Source organism: Molothrus ater, chromosome 10 (assembly GCF_012460135.2).
Source record: "Molothrus ater isolate BHLD 08-10-18 breed brown headed cowbird chromosome 10, BPBGC_Mater_1.1, whole genome shotgun sequence".
NCBI classification, from domain to species: Eukaryota; Metazoa; Chordata; class Aves; order Passeriformes; family Icteridae; genus Molothrus; species Molothrus ater.
The window spans coordinates 1,434,180-1,451,446 of NC_050487.2; the positions used below are offsets into that span (position 1 = coordinate 1,434,180).

Consider the following 17,267-nt stretch of genomic DNA (forward strand, 5'->3'; position numbering starts at 1 on the left):
CAGGGCAGTGATCATCTCCTGTACTCGGCATGGGTGAAGCCACACCCCGAGTTCTGTGTGCAGTTTTGGGCCCCTTTCTTTAAAAAGGACATTGAGGTGCTGGAGCATGTCCAGAGAAGGGCACCAAGGTTTAGAGAGGTTTAGAACACTTGTGTGATGAGGAGTGGCTGAGGGAGCCGGGGCTGTTCAGTCTCCAGGAGCTCAGCAGAGACCTCCTTGCTCTGTACAACTCCCTGGCAGGAGGCTGTAGTGAGATGGGGCCAGCCTCCTCTGCCATGTCTGCAGTGAGAGGACCAGAGGAAATGGTTTTAAGCTGAGGCAGGAGAATCAGATTAAATATTAAAACATGTTTTTCCCTGTTCAGGGGGTTAGGCATCAAAACAGGTTGCCAGGGAGGTGATGGAGTCCCCATCCTGGAGGTGCTCAACAGATATCTGGACCTGGTGCTGGGTGATGTGGTTTAGTGGCTTAGGGGTACAGGAGCAGTGCTGGGTGGACAGTTGGACTGGATGATCTGAAAAGTCTCTTCCAACCTCAGTGATTCTATGATTCTGTAGTTACCCACACATGCCTGAGCAGGTGCTACAGTTGCCCCTGTGGTGCCCTTGCTGCCAGCCAGGGTGCCTGCTCTCTGGTGCTGTGCTGCTCTTCCCAGCACCATCTCCATGCCAGCAAAGCTCTGCAGGGCTGGAGAGCTGTGTTAGCAGAGAACAGTCCACTGTACACACCACCAGCCTCCTGAAACTAAATGGGAAAAGAAAAGAGGTGTCTGCTTTGAAAGTAGCTTGTGAGTCTGAAGATATTGTGTGCCCCTTCCTAACCTGTTTTGCCTGTGGACATACTCATGGGACAGCAAAGCCACCTACACGATGCCAAACACACCTGGGCCACCAGGCTGAGTGCAGAGCTGCCAAAATCCAGCTGCAGAAAAAACAGAGGTTTATCTCGAGGGCACACGTGGAGGACAAGAGGCAGCAGTCACATATTGCAGCAGGAAAAGTTCTGCACGGGTGAGAGGAACACGCTCCACAGGAGGGTGTTGTGCAAATTCCAGCTCTGGAGACTCCTCTGTTGTGACTGGATAAGGCTTGGGTGACCTGACCCAGCACTGAAACTCTGCTTTAGTGGGAGCTTGGCATCCGTGTGCCCCAAGTTATTTTGTAGTTCATTATGTGAAAGCAAAGTTAATAGCAAGATGAGAGTGATCTGCATATTATAATTGCAAGTAGTTATAAGACTGATCAGTTTATTAAGATGTTGTGACAACTTCAGGAGCAAAGTTACAAAGTCATATTCTTTGGAAGTGGTAGGAAATGAATTAACATTGTTCCTCTTTTTTTTTCTTTTTTTATTTCCCCTAACTAGTAGTGAAAAGGTTTTGCCTTCTCACCCCAAGGTCAGACTCTGACGAGAAAAAGCCTCTGTGAGCTGTGGTAGGAACTGCTCTAAATGGTTTAGTACCATATTTAAATTTGCATTTTATCTCTTTCTGATTGTGCTGGTGGCCATGGGTCAGCCTCAGAATTTGCATGAACTAAGAAGTGATTAGTAGGTTCAAAGATGTATATTGCTGATGTTAGAAATGTATATATATAAATGAAAGCCAGTGCTGTAATCAATGCTCATTCTTTGTTTTTCTATGTAACAAAAAAGAAGTAAAAGAGGTTTTTAACTTTCCATTTTAGACACTTTTACCACTCATTTTTGCTTCCAAAGACCTTATCAGGAGTAATTTGTTTATTTAAGTGACTTCAATATTTTTCTTTGCTAACCCTTCCTGTGCTGTGTTCAAACCTCATACATTTTGGCTGTGCTGTTTTTAATGTTGTTACAGTGATCCTTTTTGCACCCCTGGGGTTTGTTTTTATCACATTACAGCTCTTACTTGCATATAGCCTATATGTGTACTTTGTGAGGGAAGATGATCTGGACTTTGTGTGTTTATTCCTTTTTGGTTTATTGTCATTCTCCTTTGGACAGTTGCAGTGCATATTTGCTATCAGCCGTGCCATCACCTCAAACTTACAAACATGGCACTGTGTGACAGCTGGTACAATCAGGTCCTGTGGGGCAGGGTGTCCATGGGATGGGCTGAAAGGGGATGGATGTGCTGTTGGAATAAGGTATGATCTGGACAGTCCTATGGGGTTTGTGTGGTAGAACCAGGGTCAGGATGGGAGATGAGGGAGGAGGGCAAAGAGAGGAGGAAGTGCAGCAGTAAATGGCTGCAGAGCTGGCCCAGGCTGCCAGTCTCCTTCAGCCATGAGCCGAGGAGCTCTGTCCTGCCTTGGGCCATGGCTGCAGTCACAAACACTTTGGGTTGTTGATGTCATCCACTGCACAGGGGTCCAGCTGCATATTTCATCTTTAGGATGCATCCTAAAACAAATGCATTAAAAATTTCAGGTAAACCAGAAGTGGAAGTTGTAGCAATGTTTCTGCAGTGCTTTGCACTCTGATGGTGCTTGGGCAGCTCAGTGGCCCTGACAAAGCAAATTATATGCCAGGTTAAACTGAGTATATTTGGTACTAATTAACATTATTTCCTGGTAATTTTCCCTTTCGACATGCCAGATCTTTGTATAACAGTTGGACAGAGTTTTGGCCGTGGGTCCTTGATTTTTAGAATGGGACAAAGGTCCTGAAGAGTACAAAACTTTTGTTTGACTGATCAAACAGGTCCTCACAAAGTACTGACACGACTATCTTGCAGGAAGGTCGAGAAAACGGATTAGAAACATACCATAAACGTGAGTATCACAATTTATCTTGCTTTAAATTTGTATTGGTAGATATTGTAATTGGGAGATGAACAATTTACTAAAGCATTTGATAGTTTTCATTTTTAAATGCATTTTGAATTAGCAAACAAGTAACAAATGGATGAAACATTGTAAATTAAATTTGGAGAATTCTTTGCTTGTCTCCTGTGGTTTTGCTCTGTTTGCATTATTTTGTGGTAAATGTGAACAATAATAAAAGTTTTCCTAAGGAAAAAAAAAGGTATAGAATATTCAATTATTCCAGTTACTTGATGGGATTTAGATTCCATCTCTACAGTTCCCTTGTGTGATACATTATGTTGTAGGTAGGCATGTTTTTGCAAAGGTCAGGCTTGTGTAAAGGTAATGCCATACACTGTGTGTGTATGAACTCTTTCAACAGGTTTCTAATACCAGAAATTGTGGGGAACATCTTTGAAGAAAACTTCTGTCACAATGGCATCATCGTGTCTACAGATCTGTGCATTGCTGCTGGCTTTAGCAGGATTCACTGCATCACTTGTTACTACCATGTCCAGCAGTTGGAAAGTTTTGGACTCCACGACAGAGCTGGTTACTGCAGACTGGGTTTCTGAAGGTCTTTGGATGGACTGTGCAGCAACTGCTGTTGGATCAGTTCAGTGCAAGAGGTTTCTCTACATGCTGAGTACAGACCGTAAGTGAACTCAGTGGTCTTGGCATTTGTTCATCAAATCCAAGCATGGGGTTTTGTTCCTTCTTTCTGGACAGGGTGTTAGCAGGCTGGGGGGCACAGAGTGCAGTTGTCCCAGAGGGCACTGCAGTTCTCTGTGCTTTATAGTTTTCTGTGCTTTATTTCCATTTGCCTTTTCTCCATCAGTGTCTCTCACTGAACTAAAAAACTTCCAGCTTTCAATTTTGTTTCTCAGTGTGGTGTGCTTGCCCTGTGTATACAAGAGAATGAGAAGGGTTAGGACAAGATAAAATCCCTGTATACCAAAACCTGTCTCTGCTATGATGACATACCAAAAAAAGCATTGCAGCCAAAATTCAGCCTAAGGATTGCAGGGGTGCACTAAGTGTGTGCTTTAGGTGGTGGCACAATGTCACCTGTGTCCCTGCGTCTTTGTGCTGGGATATGAGGGAGCAGCCATGCACTGGAGGTGTCAGAACAGCCCAGAATGGGCTGTATGTCTGGTATGGCCAAATCCAGTTTAAAGGGCCACCATGAAACCAGTGTTTCACCCTGCAGTTCAGCTCACTGACTGCTGTGGCTTTGCTGCCCTCTCTGGTGTGTTGACGTAGAGGTGTGGGTGATAGACACTAAATCTGAGAATTTTTTAAAAATAGTTTTGGAAGAAATAGCATCTTTTCACTCAGCCTAGTTTTTCAATACAAGCAGATCATAGTTCCATGAGCACTGGTGTTGTTTGTGATTTGCTGTGAGACAGCAATTATTAGATATTCCAGAACTGATTTGATACTTTGTGCTAAACCTTTGTACCTGGGTATTTTTTCTGGAATTTCTCAGAGGTGGTGAGCTTAGACTAAAACACATCTGTGCAATAGATGCTTCTGTGTTTTCTAGGGTCAATGATGCCAGCAGGGTAATTTATCTGCAGCTAGAAAAGGAAGAAATGTCTCAGTAGGGGCTGGAAGGTATTAGCTTGAATCATTCTGGATTTTAAAAGTATCTTTCTGTAAACACTGTCTTTATGGTAAAGGACTAGGAAGGACTGACATTGAAGTTCTTTCCTCAGCAGACTGAGTGTAGAAACAGTAACACTGTAGCTCTTGGAAATAGTATTTTGTTAAGCTTTCTGTCTTGAAAAGTACCTTGCATTTATTGTTTTACAACTTTCAGTTTTGTGCAGTCACTTTATGAGTGCTGTTAATATAATTTCTTCAAGTCTTCCTTGCTTTATAGGTTCCTGATTGCTGTCATTGCTATTTGTCTGGACTCTTCCAGCAGTTTTATTTTGAACATGCAGAGCTTAAACCTTAAAAATACCACGTGTCACAGACCATGAACTTTGTTTTTCTTGACACAGATGTGGACTTCCTTGGAGTCAGAGCTGCCTAACTGTAAGGCAGATCTCTAAAGGGTGAGAATTTAACTTTCAAGATGCAGTATGTTCATGGTCCTTCTGCAGGGCCCTCACTGTGGTGGCCTCATCTGCCTTCATCATGAGGAGGCCAGTTTAAGAACAAGTATCAGCATCTCATAATGAGGCCAGAGTTTGTAGGCTCAAAAGGAGGCTAATCACATGCTTCCAAGGATTTTAAAACCATTGCTCATTGCATCAGAGGCAATATCAGCTTTTCACATCATCCTGGTGCCTGTTCAGCTCCTCTCCAGGGCCTCCTCTCTGTAGGTACCAGGATGCCTTAAGTTTCTGGAAATCATAGTGATGAGATGGGGCCAACAATGACAGCATTTGGTTCAAGTGACTGGCTTAGAGCAAGCCCAAAGGAGAGCTCCCAGCTGTGGAAGGTGCTGATGTGAAGCTGTCAACAGCAGCTCTGAAGCCCTGCTGGTGCAGAGCCTCCTGCAGAGCAGTACTGGCTGTTATGCCCATTGCCTGACAAGCCACAGTTTACAAAACATACTGAAGAATATCCTTATGGTCTTTAACACATTGGAGAGTGATTTCCTGAAGGGAATTACTAAAATGTCTGGTCCTGTATAGGAAACTCATGCACTTCAGGTCTGTACTTTAATCTTTTCTGTTTATATGTGTGCTTTATGACTGCCTGTTGAAATACATTTCTTAACTAGGACGAGATTTTTTAAAAATTATACTCTTCATTTTTAATTTCTGTCCTTGGCATCAGTATAACAGCTGTGGACATTTGACTCAAGGTCCCAACTATCTCACCTTTGAAAGGGCTGTCAGCAGAAGTGATTGCTGAGATCACCAGCATAGCACCAGGATATGAGGAAATGAGCTGGAAACTTTTTGAAGGGCTTTTAATGAAATGCAGATACTCCAGGGTACTGGTACAGTGTGTTCATTTTACTGTGCCATCATTTTTCAAGTTGCAGTGACTAAGCAGAAGGAGGGAATTCTGTAACATCACCTGAGGTCAATTCTTACCACACTCTATCTGGTTTCCTTAAAAGATTGCACAGGATCCCACTGCCAAATCTGGGCTTGTTTAAATCAGTGGCAATGATCCTCTTGACTGCTGTGGGAACCAAAATGTCATAGTGGCACTGTAATACCCCTTGGCAGCTGAACCTCCCAGCCCACAGCATCAGCTCAAAGTGACAGTGAATTTTGATGAAAAACAACAAATACCTGTTAGAGACAAATTGGGGCTCTCTCAAAGGCTAATCCTTCTGGTAGTGTTTACATAAATGCTGTGGAACTGTTACCATGTTGCATCATAGCAGAATTATTTTATGAAGAAACTCTGACTCCATTTCCTGGAGATAAGGGAGGTTATCACTGCAAAAGATGGTTAACCACGTTTGGATCCACAAGTCCTTTAAAGTATTAACGTGAGTGGGTGATGTGAATTGAGGCTACAATTCTATCTAGCCAAGAGCAGAAGCAACTAAACTGAATTTAACATATGCTTTGCCTAGAATAGCTTTTTTTTTAATCCTAAGGTATTCTAACAAACAGATACAATTTGCTGATATGTATTATTTTTCTCATAGCTGTTTTTCTTCATAATTTGATTCCTTTTGATACAGGTCTGTCACACTAGCTCCTTCATTTCCTTATGTTTCAATTCCATGACACACAATTGCACTTTGTTGCAATTTTAATACATTGTACAATTGTACAGAGTAAGCAGGACGGTTTTTAAGACTGAATGTGTTTAGCTGTAGATCAATAGACAGTAAAATATTAATAGAAACCACTAATCCATAAACTTTACCTTCCTGAAAGAAGCTGGCAGTACAGTTGTTGTGGATTACTTATGACCATAACTCCAAAATCTGCTAAATTTTCTAGCAGAATTATAAAGATTCTGTCCTCAAGCTGTTTTTTGTTTGAATCCTCAAGAGAATATTACACAAAAGCTTTTTGATCTGACAGCAAAAATAAAATTACAAGCAATCTTAATCTAGTGTAGAATCTAGTTGACTTCAGAAAAGAGACAGCAATAAAATATTTGCCTATATTATCACTCTTACAAGGTATTTTGTAGAAATACTGACTGGAGTTTCTAGGCTGAGAGAAAGAAAAGGCTCATTTTTCACTTCCTATTAGAGAAAGAATTAATGTGGTCACTTTTTTTACACGCTTATATCTTTATCATGAACTGCTCCCACTTCTTATTGTCATGCCCAGTAAGTCTTATCTATGGGGAAAGAGCAAAGAGCAAAGGTAGACTCATTTTGGAGCGAAACCCAGAGATAAAACAGCAAGGAGGCTTCTGAAAGGCTTCACTTGATTGTAATCTAATTATAAGGATACTTAACTGTTACTACTCACAACATGACTGCTACATTGGAAATTGTTGGTTTTATTTTGTGCTTGGGTGGGTTGGCAGTTATTGGAGCTACTTTGCCAAATAATTACTGGAAAGTCTCCAGTATCCATGGTTCTGTGATCACAACATCTACGTTGTTTGAAAACCTGTGGAAGAGCTGTGCAACAGACAGCACTGGAGTGTCCAACTGCAGGGATTTTGACTCTATGCTTGCACTGCCTGGTAGGTGACTTTGTGCCCCCTTGTTTATATTGCTTAAAAACCAATTGGCAAAAAGTAGTAAGGCTTTTGTTTTAATAATCTGGTAATACTGGAAAATAACTGGCCAAGAAGGACTTTGTGGGCTGAAGTAATAAAAATCTCTCAAGCAGCAGAATGTGTCAAGGATAGGCTGTAAACTAAGGCAAATGAAGTTGGTTGATCAAGCATTTAATAAGCATTTAAAGTGGGTTACAACCACTTAATCTCTTCTCTAGCATCTCGTGGGATGTCTTAGTAGGAGACATTTGTAAACTATTTATTTATTTGGAATTATTGTATAGACCTTATTTTGCAATACTTCCTAGCTAATGTACTGTGGCTGGAGTTTTTCATGTAAGAGGAAATACTGGTTTTAGCTGAGAAGTGGTAGTGGTTTTTTGTGAGCTGAGACTGAAAACTGTAGATAATCCAAGAAATACATTATATTATGTTATACATATTATATTCTAAGTTATAGAAGGAATATATGCAATAAATTAATATATCTTTAGACTTGTTAACTAATGCTAACTACTGTCAGTTAGTTAACTGACAGTAACTAAAGTCTATTTGGATGTGGTTTTAAATATCAAGAAATTCAGATCTGCTGGCCCCTGCCCTGTGTATCAGTCTTCATTATAATTGTGGTTGTCCTCAAATGCCCAACTAGGTGATATTCTGTGGATAGTAAAGCATGTTTATAGACAGTAAAGCTATTTTTTTATTAATCCTGAATAATTCAGTATGTAGAAACTTATTTGGAATAAAAATGCCTTCCTTCTTGCTGAATCTGCCCTAGGAGGTGGCTAAACTAAATAGGCAGGAGGATACTCCTAATCTGAAGAATGTGTAATATAGGATTAGTGGGAATGAGGTGTTAAATTCACTTTCTCCCTCATTCTGAAGTGAAGGCTTGTTGTTGACCAGCTCTAACACTTGCATAGCAATTCTCTGAAACTGTGTTCAGTATTTAGGGAATAATCTGTTCTTTTCATCTTTCAGTCTTCTCTAACAATTGCTTTTAGAGAGTGTGTGTGTGTGTGTGTATGAAGAGGAACATAACCCTATTTAAGCATTTTAGCCTCAGTAAGAGCAGGATCATTCCATGAGACATTATCCTCTGCAAATCACCTCTGTCAGTGTGCACCAGCACTGCTGGGTTAGTAGCTGGACTTGATGATCTGAGAGAGCTTTGCCAGCTTTAATGATTCGGTGATTTTATTTATTCTTGTAAAAACCACTCCAAGGGCTTGTTTGTAGCTTGCTGCCACTGACTCCAGGCAGCATCTTGTCATTGATGTGTTTACATGGGGTCAGTATCTGCAGATTTGGGCCATGGGCCTGCAGGACATCAGCATCTGGAGAAAAAGTGGGTTTGAAAGAACCTGGTGGGGGTCAGAAAAGAGCACCACGAGTGTTAAAGCAAACAGAACAGAAGGCAAGCAACAGCAGGGCTCCTGAGAGCTACAGGTAACAACACAGAGTCAGCAGGAAGGAGAAAACTGGGGACAGAAAGTAAATGACTGGCACAGGCTCTGAAGTGAATTTGTGAAGATTAGCTTTGCTCTGTTGAAGAGGAGGTCAGTCCTGCAGTATACTTGAGGGGTAAAGGCAGAGGGAGGCAGAAGGGAAAACTTGCAAAACTGTGAAGATAAAACGTTTTTAGAAAGGCAAGCTGAAAAAGAGAAGTCAGAAGACACTGGATGGCAGTAACAGTTGAAAGGACAGCGGGGCAAAGCAGGAAAGAGGAAGAAAATGGGTTTGGCACCAAGGGCTCAGCAGCCAGTGGGACCTCTGAGAAACAGCCATAGTGCTTGCAGATCTGAACCAAGGCAGATTAAAAATTACCATGGTCAGTTTAGGTGTGTTTCAAATTCCTGTTACAAACTTAACTGAAACTGCTGCCAGGATGTCAGGGACTGAAGGGAGGGCAAAAAGGAAAAACAAGTGTCTTCATTACCTCTTATCAGAAGGTCAATGAAGATTTTCCTTGAAAGTTTCCTTACTGGCAACTGAGCTATATGAAATAGTTCTGGATTTTGCTTTATGTATGGGAAAAGACAGACTTGGTTCTTTTAAACCAATTTAGTGCTTTTGAGTTCACTATACCATTTGTCTAAATGACAAATATTTGAAGTGAGAGCTTTTTAAATGCAATAGTGAACAAGATTGAAACCACGACTGGCTAGTCCATATGGCTAGCATTGTCTGTCTAGTCACAACTAAGTCAAACATTTGATATAACTAGTTGCCAAAGCATTGTAAACTCCCTTTTTTTTTTTTTTCATCCCCTTCTTTTTAAAGTTCCATAGGTGTTTTTTCCAATGACAGGATTTGGGGATAATTTCTTACAATTGGTGTGGACTAATAAAATGCACTGACTGTATATCTTGTTAAATAAGCTAAGTTTAAAATAAAAATTTGAATTTTCTGAATTGTGAAATACAGTCCCTCAGTTAAGGCTGCTGAGGTTATGGTATTGTGGTACAGTTGTATGAAATCCCTTTCCCATTGGATTGCAAGCAAGGCTATGCTTGTGTGTCCTGGAAAGATATGGGGAATCCCATCTAACACTGCAGGAGTCCTCAGGAGCTGAAATGTGAGTTGTTGGACCCTGCTGGGTGATTGGCATGGTGAAAGATCCCAAACCTGAAAGCAGCATTGCTGAGTATTTACCTTAACAGTATCTTCTGCAGGCAAAAGCCTTGAACTGTTAGTGGTATTTTGAGGGGTCTTTCCACTTTTATTACTGTCTTGGAAAATTTAAAATTAGTGCTTAACAAAGCATTAACTCCTCCAATGATTTTAGCCTTTAATTCTATATATTTATCCCATGGGTGCTTATTGCTACCTTTGGTAACTCTTAAGCTGGTAGGACCAATACTCTTAAGCCACAGTAGGCTGAGTTGGAGTGTAAGAATCACTTTGCCTTCTGTCCCTCTGTCTGATTTTTGTTGTCTGGAGACAGACAGAACTAGCCCAGCAGGTTGTTGTGGAGGATGTGGAGGTGGTCAGGGAGCAAGAGCTTGAATGCTGGCATCAATGATGTGAGTGTCCAGTTGGAATCAGGTCTCACCCTTTTGATGTAGGATTAAAACTGTAGAGTCATAAAATCATTGAGGTTGGAAGAGAACTTAATCCAGTTAGCAAAGTGAGCAGTTGTGACCCTGCCAGGTTGTGACGTTTGACGTGTTTATCTCACAACAAAGGTGCCGAAATGCCACTTGACCTGGAGCCTGCCAAATGCAGGCTGCCATGGTAAAGGACTCCAAAGTCCCCATGTGACCTTCTTTCTTAGGCTGATTAATAATCTAGTCCTGGTTTTTGTGCAATTGATACCTAGATGTGAAGACCAGGAGCTTACAGAACACAGAATTCCAGCATACCAGACTCCCTGACGTGCCCACAGCAGCTGTAACCTCTGCAGAGGAGAATGTCCCAGGGAGGAGTTCTGCAGCTCTCAGACACACTCACCCCTGTTTCTTACACTGAGTTTGAAGTGCACTGCTGACTTGAGCTCCATTCTTTCCCCTCTCTCCCTGGAAGCAGCAAAGCTGGCACCTTTCTCCAGTTCCTCAGTAGTGCCAGAGCCTTGCACACCTTGACTATCACCTGGATTTCAGATGTGTCCTGCGCACTCAGCCGTGCACGTGGCAGGAATTCAGAAGCACTTGTGAGTAGGGGACTTCTTCCTGCTCCTTCAAGTGACCATGTGTACCACTGGGCATTTCCACAGGAATGTAAGGGATGAGTGGCTTGCTGTAGTTCTTCAGGATTTACTAAAGACACAAGATTTACTGAGCTTGTAAAGTGTAGGCAGAGTTCAACTCTCAAATCTGTTTGACTTGAAGGCTAAACACACTTGGGTTTGGAGGCTTCTCTGAGCCATGTGACAAAGTTGGACAAGATTCACTCATTACTGTACCTGTTAATTTCACTTCCTCTAATCACTTTTATTTCTTTCAGCACAAGATTAATGTAATTTCTGTATAGATCCTGATTTGTTTTCTCTTTTTCTGCCTCAGCTCACATTCAGGCATGCCGTGCCCTGATGATTACTTCCATCCTTTTGGGATTCTTAGCTGCAGTACTCACACTGCTTGGTATGAAGTGCACAAACATTGGGTTGAGTGATGAAGATGGAAAAATGAAGTTTACTGTCACAGGAGGATTTCTTTTTGTTTTAGGAGGTAATATTGAAACTGAAATGAGAGCACTATTGGTACTTTGTATGGCTTTCACAGCCAGACGAAATGAAATAAACTTATTCTTAGTTTAAATCTGTGACAGCCATTAAAGGAATCATTCACCTGTGTGCTTTTTAAACTTTTTCTGGTAGGCCTCTGCTCCATGGTGGCTATTTCTTGGTATGCTGCAATGGTTACTGCTCAGTTTTTTGACCAACTGTACGCTGGAACCAAGTAAGTGAATGTGTCTGTCATACCAAACTCCTTCGTGTGTTGGACAGCTGCACTAACCTCAACTGCTCCAGAGTTTCAGAACCTGGATGGATCCTATTATCCAGTCCTACAGGAAGGAAAAAATGTATTCAGGGAATCTTTTCACCTCAGAGATATTGGTGGAGAGGGAGGAGAGGTCTTCCTGGAAGAGTTAGTGAATGTGAGAGGAATACCAACCCCACAACTGAGGGGGTTTTGTACTGTGTTTGCATTTTCTTCACAGACTCAATTAAGAGTGTGTATCTCAATGTTATGAAGAAGAAAAGGTAAAAATTCTTAATCTGCTTTGGCATTTAGACCAAAATAGGTACAAAACTCAAGTTCTGACTAGAATAAAGTACCTCAGATGTACCTGCAAGGGAAAATCCCCTGCAAAGCAGCTCGAGCTTTGTACTAGAGATGTGCAGAGAAATCTGCTGCCTGTCTTATATATGTCTGTATATTAACAGCTCAACATTTGTTTGCCTTACAAGTTAAAACAAGGCAAAATCTGTGGGATTATTAGCTAGTGCAGTTGCATGCAAACAAGTTTTGAGGTATAAAAGCCCTTGCTCTTTGTCTGATATAAAAGTTGTCAAAACCAAATGGCAGCTTATGGCACCTTATCTAGGTGCCCTGTTTAGGAATGAGGAACAAGGGTAGAGGTGACTGTGCCTCTCCTTCAGAGAGGGGGAAAAGGAGAGGAAAACTTTGTCTGTGGAATATGAGACATCTATAATACACTTCTACCAAGTATATAAATCATAGATCAGTAAACTATAAATTGTTAGTTGCTAGGCTCATATTTGAAGTGTTTTGTAAAGTTCCCACCCAGGAATCAGTTCAGGGAAGTCAGAGGTGAAGTGCTTCGTGATAAATCAAAGTACTTTAAGCAGTTGCTTTTGTTGTTTGTCAGTTTTCCCTGTGTTTTCAATGAAGTGCTTAGAAATAAATTGTATTTGTGCAGTTACCTTTGTTGCTTTATATCCCCTTGAGAGAACTATATGAAGGGTAATAAATGGATTAGAGAGCTGAAACAACGTTGATAAGGAATTTCGGTTAGTCGGATAGTTGGTGTGTTTGCCATAGCTTTGGGGCTCATCATCAGTGCCTGTTAATCAGTCACCAGATGGTTTACATTCAGTAGCTAAAGAAATTTTTTTTCATACCTCAACTTCATGTTTAAGCTATTGATTCACTGATGAATTAAGTTTGATCATTGGTAAAGCTGAACATGCAACCCTGTGGGACAATTTTAAATTCACTTGCATGCCAGTATTGATCCTCACTCTTAATAGACTGGCAAATCTGGTTTTTCAGATTGCATTTTTTTGGTCTAACTTCAGCAAATTTGTGAAGTTGACGTCTGCTAATTCTTAGAGGAGTTTCTCTACAGTTCTGAAGGCAAACCAAGTTCTCCTGCAGATGTCTCCTATATACTTTGCTTTGGTATGACATCTACAGCATTCTTGTCTGTAGGTGACTGGTGAGCAGAAATGATTGCAGGCACTGGGCAATGTGCAATTTTTACTCCTGGGTTTGTTTGATAATGACTCTCTGCTTGTTCCATGTTTGGAAGTACCTAAAGCAGTGGAAACCTTGTGGCTCCCACGTGCAATGAGACACAGAGAGCTGTGAACCTCTGTAAACCTCTGAATGCATCCTGTTAGCAATGAACTCCAGAGTCAGAAGCTTTGACACTTTTCAATAATTGTGTTTCCAAGTGGAAAGAAAAGACAAATCTCTGGTTCCATGGTACCTTCAATGCAGTCCAGGACACTTTTTTTGCCCTTATATTAGGTATCTCAGACCAGAGATGTACAGGTGGATTGTGCATGTAGTTTTTGTCTGATCATGAAAATTTGTTTTCCTCTTTTTATGAAACTCCTGCCAAACTGTTCCAGACTCAGTTGTGTCTAGTCTTTGGGACAAATTCATTATCAATTCATTTCTTGGACTGGACTAGGGGGTTTCCTGAAAGGTATAGTTTTGTACAGTAAAATAAGGAACTATTCTTTTTCAGCCTGGAACATTCATAAATGCCTTTCAGCCATACAACCACAGAGGGTGCTGAATATCCTTTAGGGTATCTAAGTTTGAAAACTAGCCCTATTCAACCAGCCACTTCTAAGTGACCTAGTGTTGTGTCCATAGAAAACTGATGCCAGCCTTCTCTCAGCATATAGACAGTAAGATCTGAATTACTCAGTTGCACAAAATCCTTTCAGTGACACAGCCAATGAAAGGGCAAAATGAGTGTTGTGGATTGCACAGAAGATTGTCATTATTATTTATTATCAATAATTTGTTAAATATTGTTAAATTATTTATTGCTACTTATCTTTATGTTGCTTAGTACTCTCTGTACTGTTAGTAATTTGGCAGATCAGCTCTATACAAATAAGAGTTTTACTGAGCAGACACAAAGCCAGACCTGTTCTCTGTTAACTGTTCAAGTGGCTTTCAGTTAGCTGATTTCTACACAAATTAGAATTTGTTTGCATGGTTTTGTGATCCTGTTATAAGTTGTTTCCATAAATTCTTTCATGTTTCAGGTATGAACTAGGAGAAGGTCTGTACTTAGGCTGGACTGGATCTATCCTTTATATACTTGGTGGGATCCTACTGACCTGTTCCTGCAGAGGGAAGGAAAAACAGAATTACAGGTAATCTTGGATTTGCCAGTTGAAGTAGTAGTGTCAATCACACACCACTTTGTACCTGTGCACTGTTCTGTCTCTCTCTCACCCCCTGGTATAAATATGTATAAATTACAGCCAGTGCTATGGCATGTCACAGACTGCTGATGGCAGGGGATGCTGTACCAAACACTTGTGCCTCCCAGACAGGGTGCTTGATGCATCATCAGCAGCAGTCACCTTTAACTTGTATTTGGTAATTCTGGGCACTGCTGATGGTGAAAATATGCAGTGAAAGAGCAAACTGTCACCAGAAGAAATGTATATAAAACCCCATAATGAATTATGATCCAGTTTCTCTGCAGTACTCGCTGTGAGTAAAATATTCAAACACTGTTCAGTCTGCAGAAAGTGTAAAGGCATTTCCCAAAGCACATGGAATTGATCACTAGAAACATGGTTCTTTTCTTGTTCTTTATAGAAGTGTCTTGTTGCACATCAGATCAGGAAAGGTGAGATTTCTGGCCTCAATATTTAACCTTCCTCCTTTCTTGTTTCAGTCTTAAATTTTGACACACACAGAAGGCCTCTTTTTGAAGGAGAGGGATGAAAGAGGCAGAAATAGCAGAGGTCCATGTCTACCAGAACCCAAATAGCTTGGAGGTTGTACTAGCTGAGCTTGACAGGGTTATAATATGCAAGGAAGAAGCATATTCACTGTTGGTCTATTTAATCTTAGGAAAATGATATCAAAATGTAGTAAGTGAGTGTTCCTTTGGTACTCTATTGCCTAATCTGAAACCATTTCAATTTTATGGTAATCTTTCATCAGCCACATTGGACTTTAGATCTTGCTCACCTTACTTTGTTACAAAGTACCAAATGCCCTGAAATGTCCTGAAAATCAGGTAAAACAGATCTATGAAATAGAATTTCAGCATGATGAATGATAGCTGAAGGGTAGGGTGAAGGTACCACTGTTTTCTTTCTTTGTCATCTTGATTCTGTATTAAAACCTACAGCTTGTACAAGGTGCTGAGGGCTTCTGCTTTAGGGCCTTGGCTGAAATGCCTGGAGGAAGAGCACATGGGAGTTAGGAACCCAGAGTGTGGCTGAGGTGTGAGAGATGCTGTGCAGCCCATCAGGGACCCCATCCATTCCCCCTTAGCTACCAGAACAATGAGAGCAGGAGGCCTCTAATTTCTGCCCTGTTGTGAAGAATGTGCTATGGGTGGGTTGGATCCAAAGCTGAGTAACTTCTAAGTATCTGAACCATGGGCATGTGTCTGATACCTATTATTTTGTATGTTTTTTCCTTGCTTTACAGTCCCAAGAAGTATGCATATTCAGCAGCCCAGGCACCTTCTCAGCCACACATGTACCCCAGGAACTCTGAGACAGTCATAAGCAACAAGGAGTATGTCTGAGCTTCCACCCTGCAGCACCTGTAGTGTTAGTGACTTATGAACTCCAATAAAGAAGTGAACTACTTCTTTATTCTGGTTCCAAGTTGCAATCCTATGCCTTAGTTTGGAGCAGTACCAGGAGGAGGTATGGCTTTCAATGTAAATAGCAATGGTTTTCAGATGGAAATAGCTTTCTACAGAAGATGCTGTGATGTGAGATCCTGTGGCATGAAGGTTTTCTGCATGCTGAGAAGCCTGGTAAAATTTAACCATAGGGCAGTATATGCTGACACTGGAGAGCAATGGTTCCTATTTCAGCTGACTCAAACATGTGGAACTGATAGCTGTATCTGACTGCAAGTTCATATGCCTCACAGTTAGAAATGTGTTTTGTTTTCATTAATGTTTAGCTTCCTTCTTTTGTTCAGCAGTTTAAGCTTTTGACAAGCAATAAACTTTGTTCCACAGACAAACAGATTTTTTGACAAGTGGAATTCTTTAAGAAGGATCTTATGCTATACTGAAATTCTTATTATATATGATAGTCAAGGTTTATAAAAGCTACAAAAATGTTTCTAGCAAATCTGCTAGAATCACCTTCAAATCTGCAGATGTGCAACAAATTTCTTATTGGCTGTAATGCAGGTACAGAAGATAAACAATACAGAGTGAACAAAACACAGCTGGGAGTGGAGAAAGCATCTGGTGTGAAAATGCCTTGTGGTAACTAAGAAAATGATAGCCTGAAATTTTTATTTTTATTTCTATGGTTTCAGCTTTAAAAATAACACTACTTTAACTTTGAACAGTCTTTAACTTTGGGAACTTGTACTGCATCTGAATTGTGTAATTCATGTAATTCCCCAGTGGTTTGATTTTCTGTCATTGTTCCATCATTAGAATTTCTGCCTTGAACGACTCCACTGCTGGGAGCATATGTTTACCTTGTGTGAGCACTTAGGCAGATGGCAGTGAGCTAACTTTACTTCTTACTTAGGCTTTCAGCAAGGTGGAATGGAATTTCACCCTGCAGGTTCTTGGGTTCCATAACTTGTCCCTTTTAAATTACAATGTGTCCATGCAGTTTGACAAAACTCTGTTTTGAATGGCTGATGATAAACACATAGCAGTCTGATCTGCTCCGTGTTCTGAAGTTTCATGCCCAATAGATCATTTCAGAGGGCAACCTGTAAGCAGCCTCAGCAGAAATGATTTAGCCATGCTGCTTGCATGCAGGAACAGCTGACTTGTAAACTGACACATTAAGGCATGAACTGGGCCCTGTTAGACTGAGTAAGTAAAGCTAAAAGGAGTGGTGATTGCTTCTAGATTGCCAGTGTCATCTTCTTCCCT

General features: G+C 40.9%; 1 protein-coding gene across 1 annotated transcript; it reads left to right on the plus strand.

Moving 5' to 3' along the window:
* Nucleotides 1-3,118: 3,118 nt before the first annotated feature.
* On the plus strand, nt 3,119-15,956 carry LOC118690068 (claudin-19-like). Its single transcript, XM_036388762.1, has 5 exons — nt 3,119-3,438; nt 11,456-11,620; nt 11,770-11,851; nt 14,425-14,535; nt 15,836-15,956. Exons 1-5 carry the CDS (start codon nt 3,219-3,221, stop codon nt 15,933-15,935), a joined length of 678 nt encoding a protein of 225 aa, XP_036244655.1. The 5' UTR covers nt 3,119-3,218; the 3' UTR covers nt 15,936-15,956.
* The last annotated feature ends 1,311 nt before the right edge of the window (nt 15,957-17,267 follow it).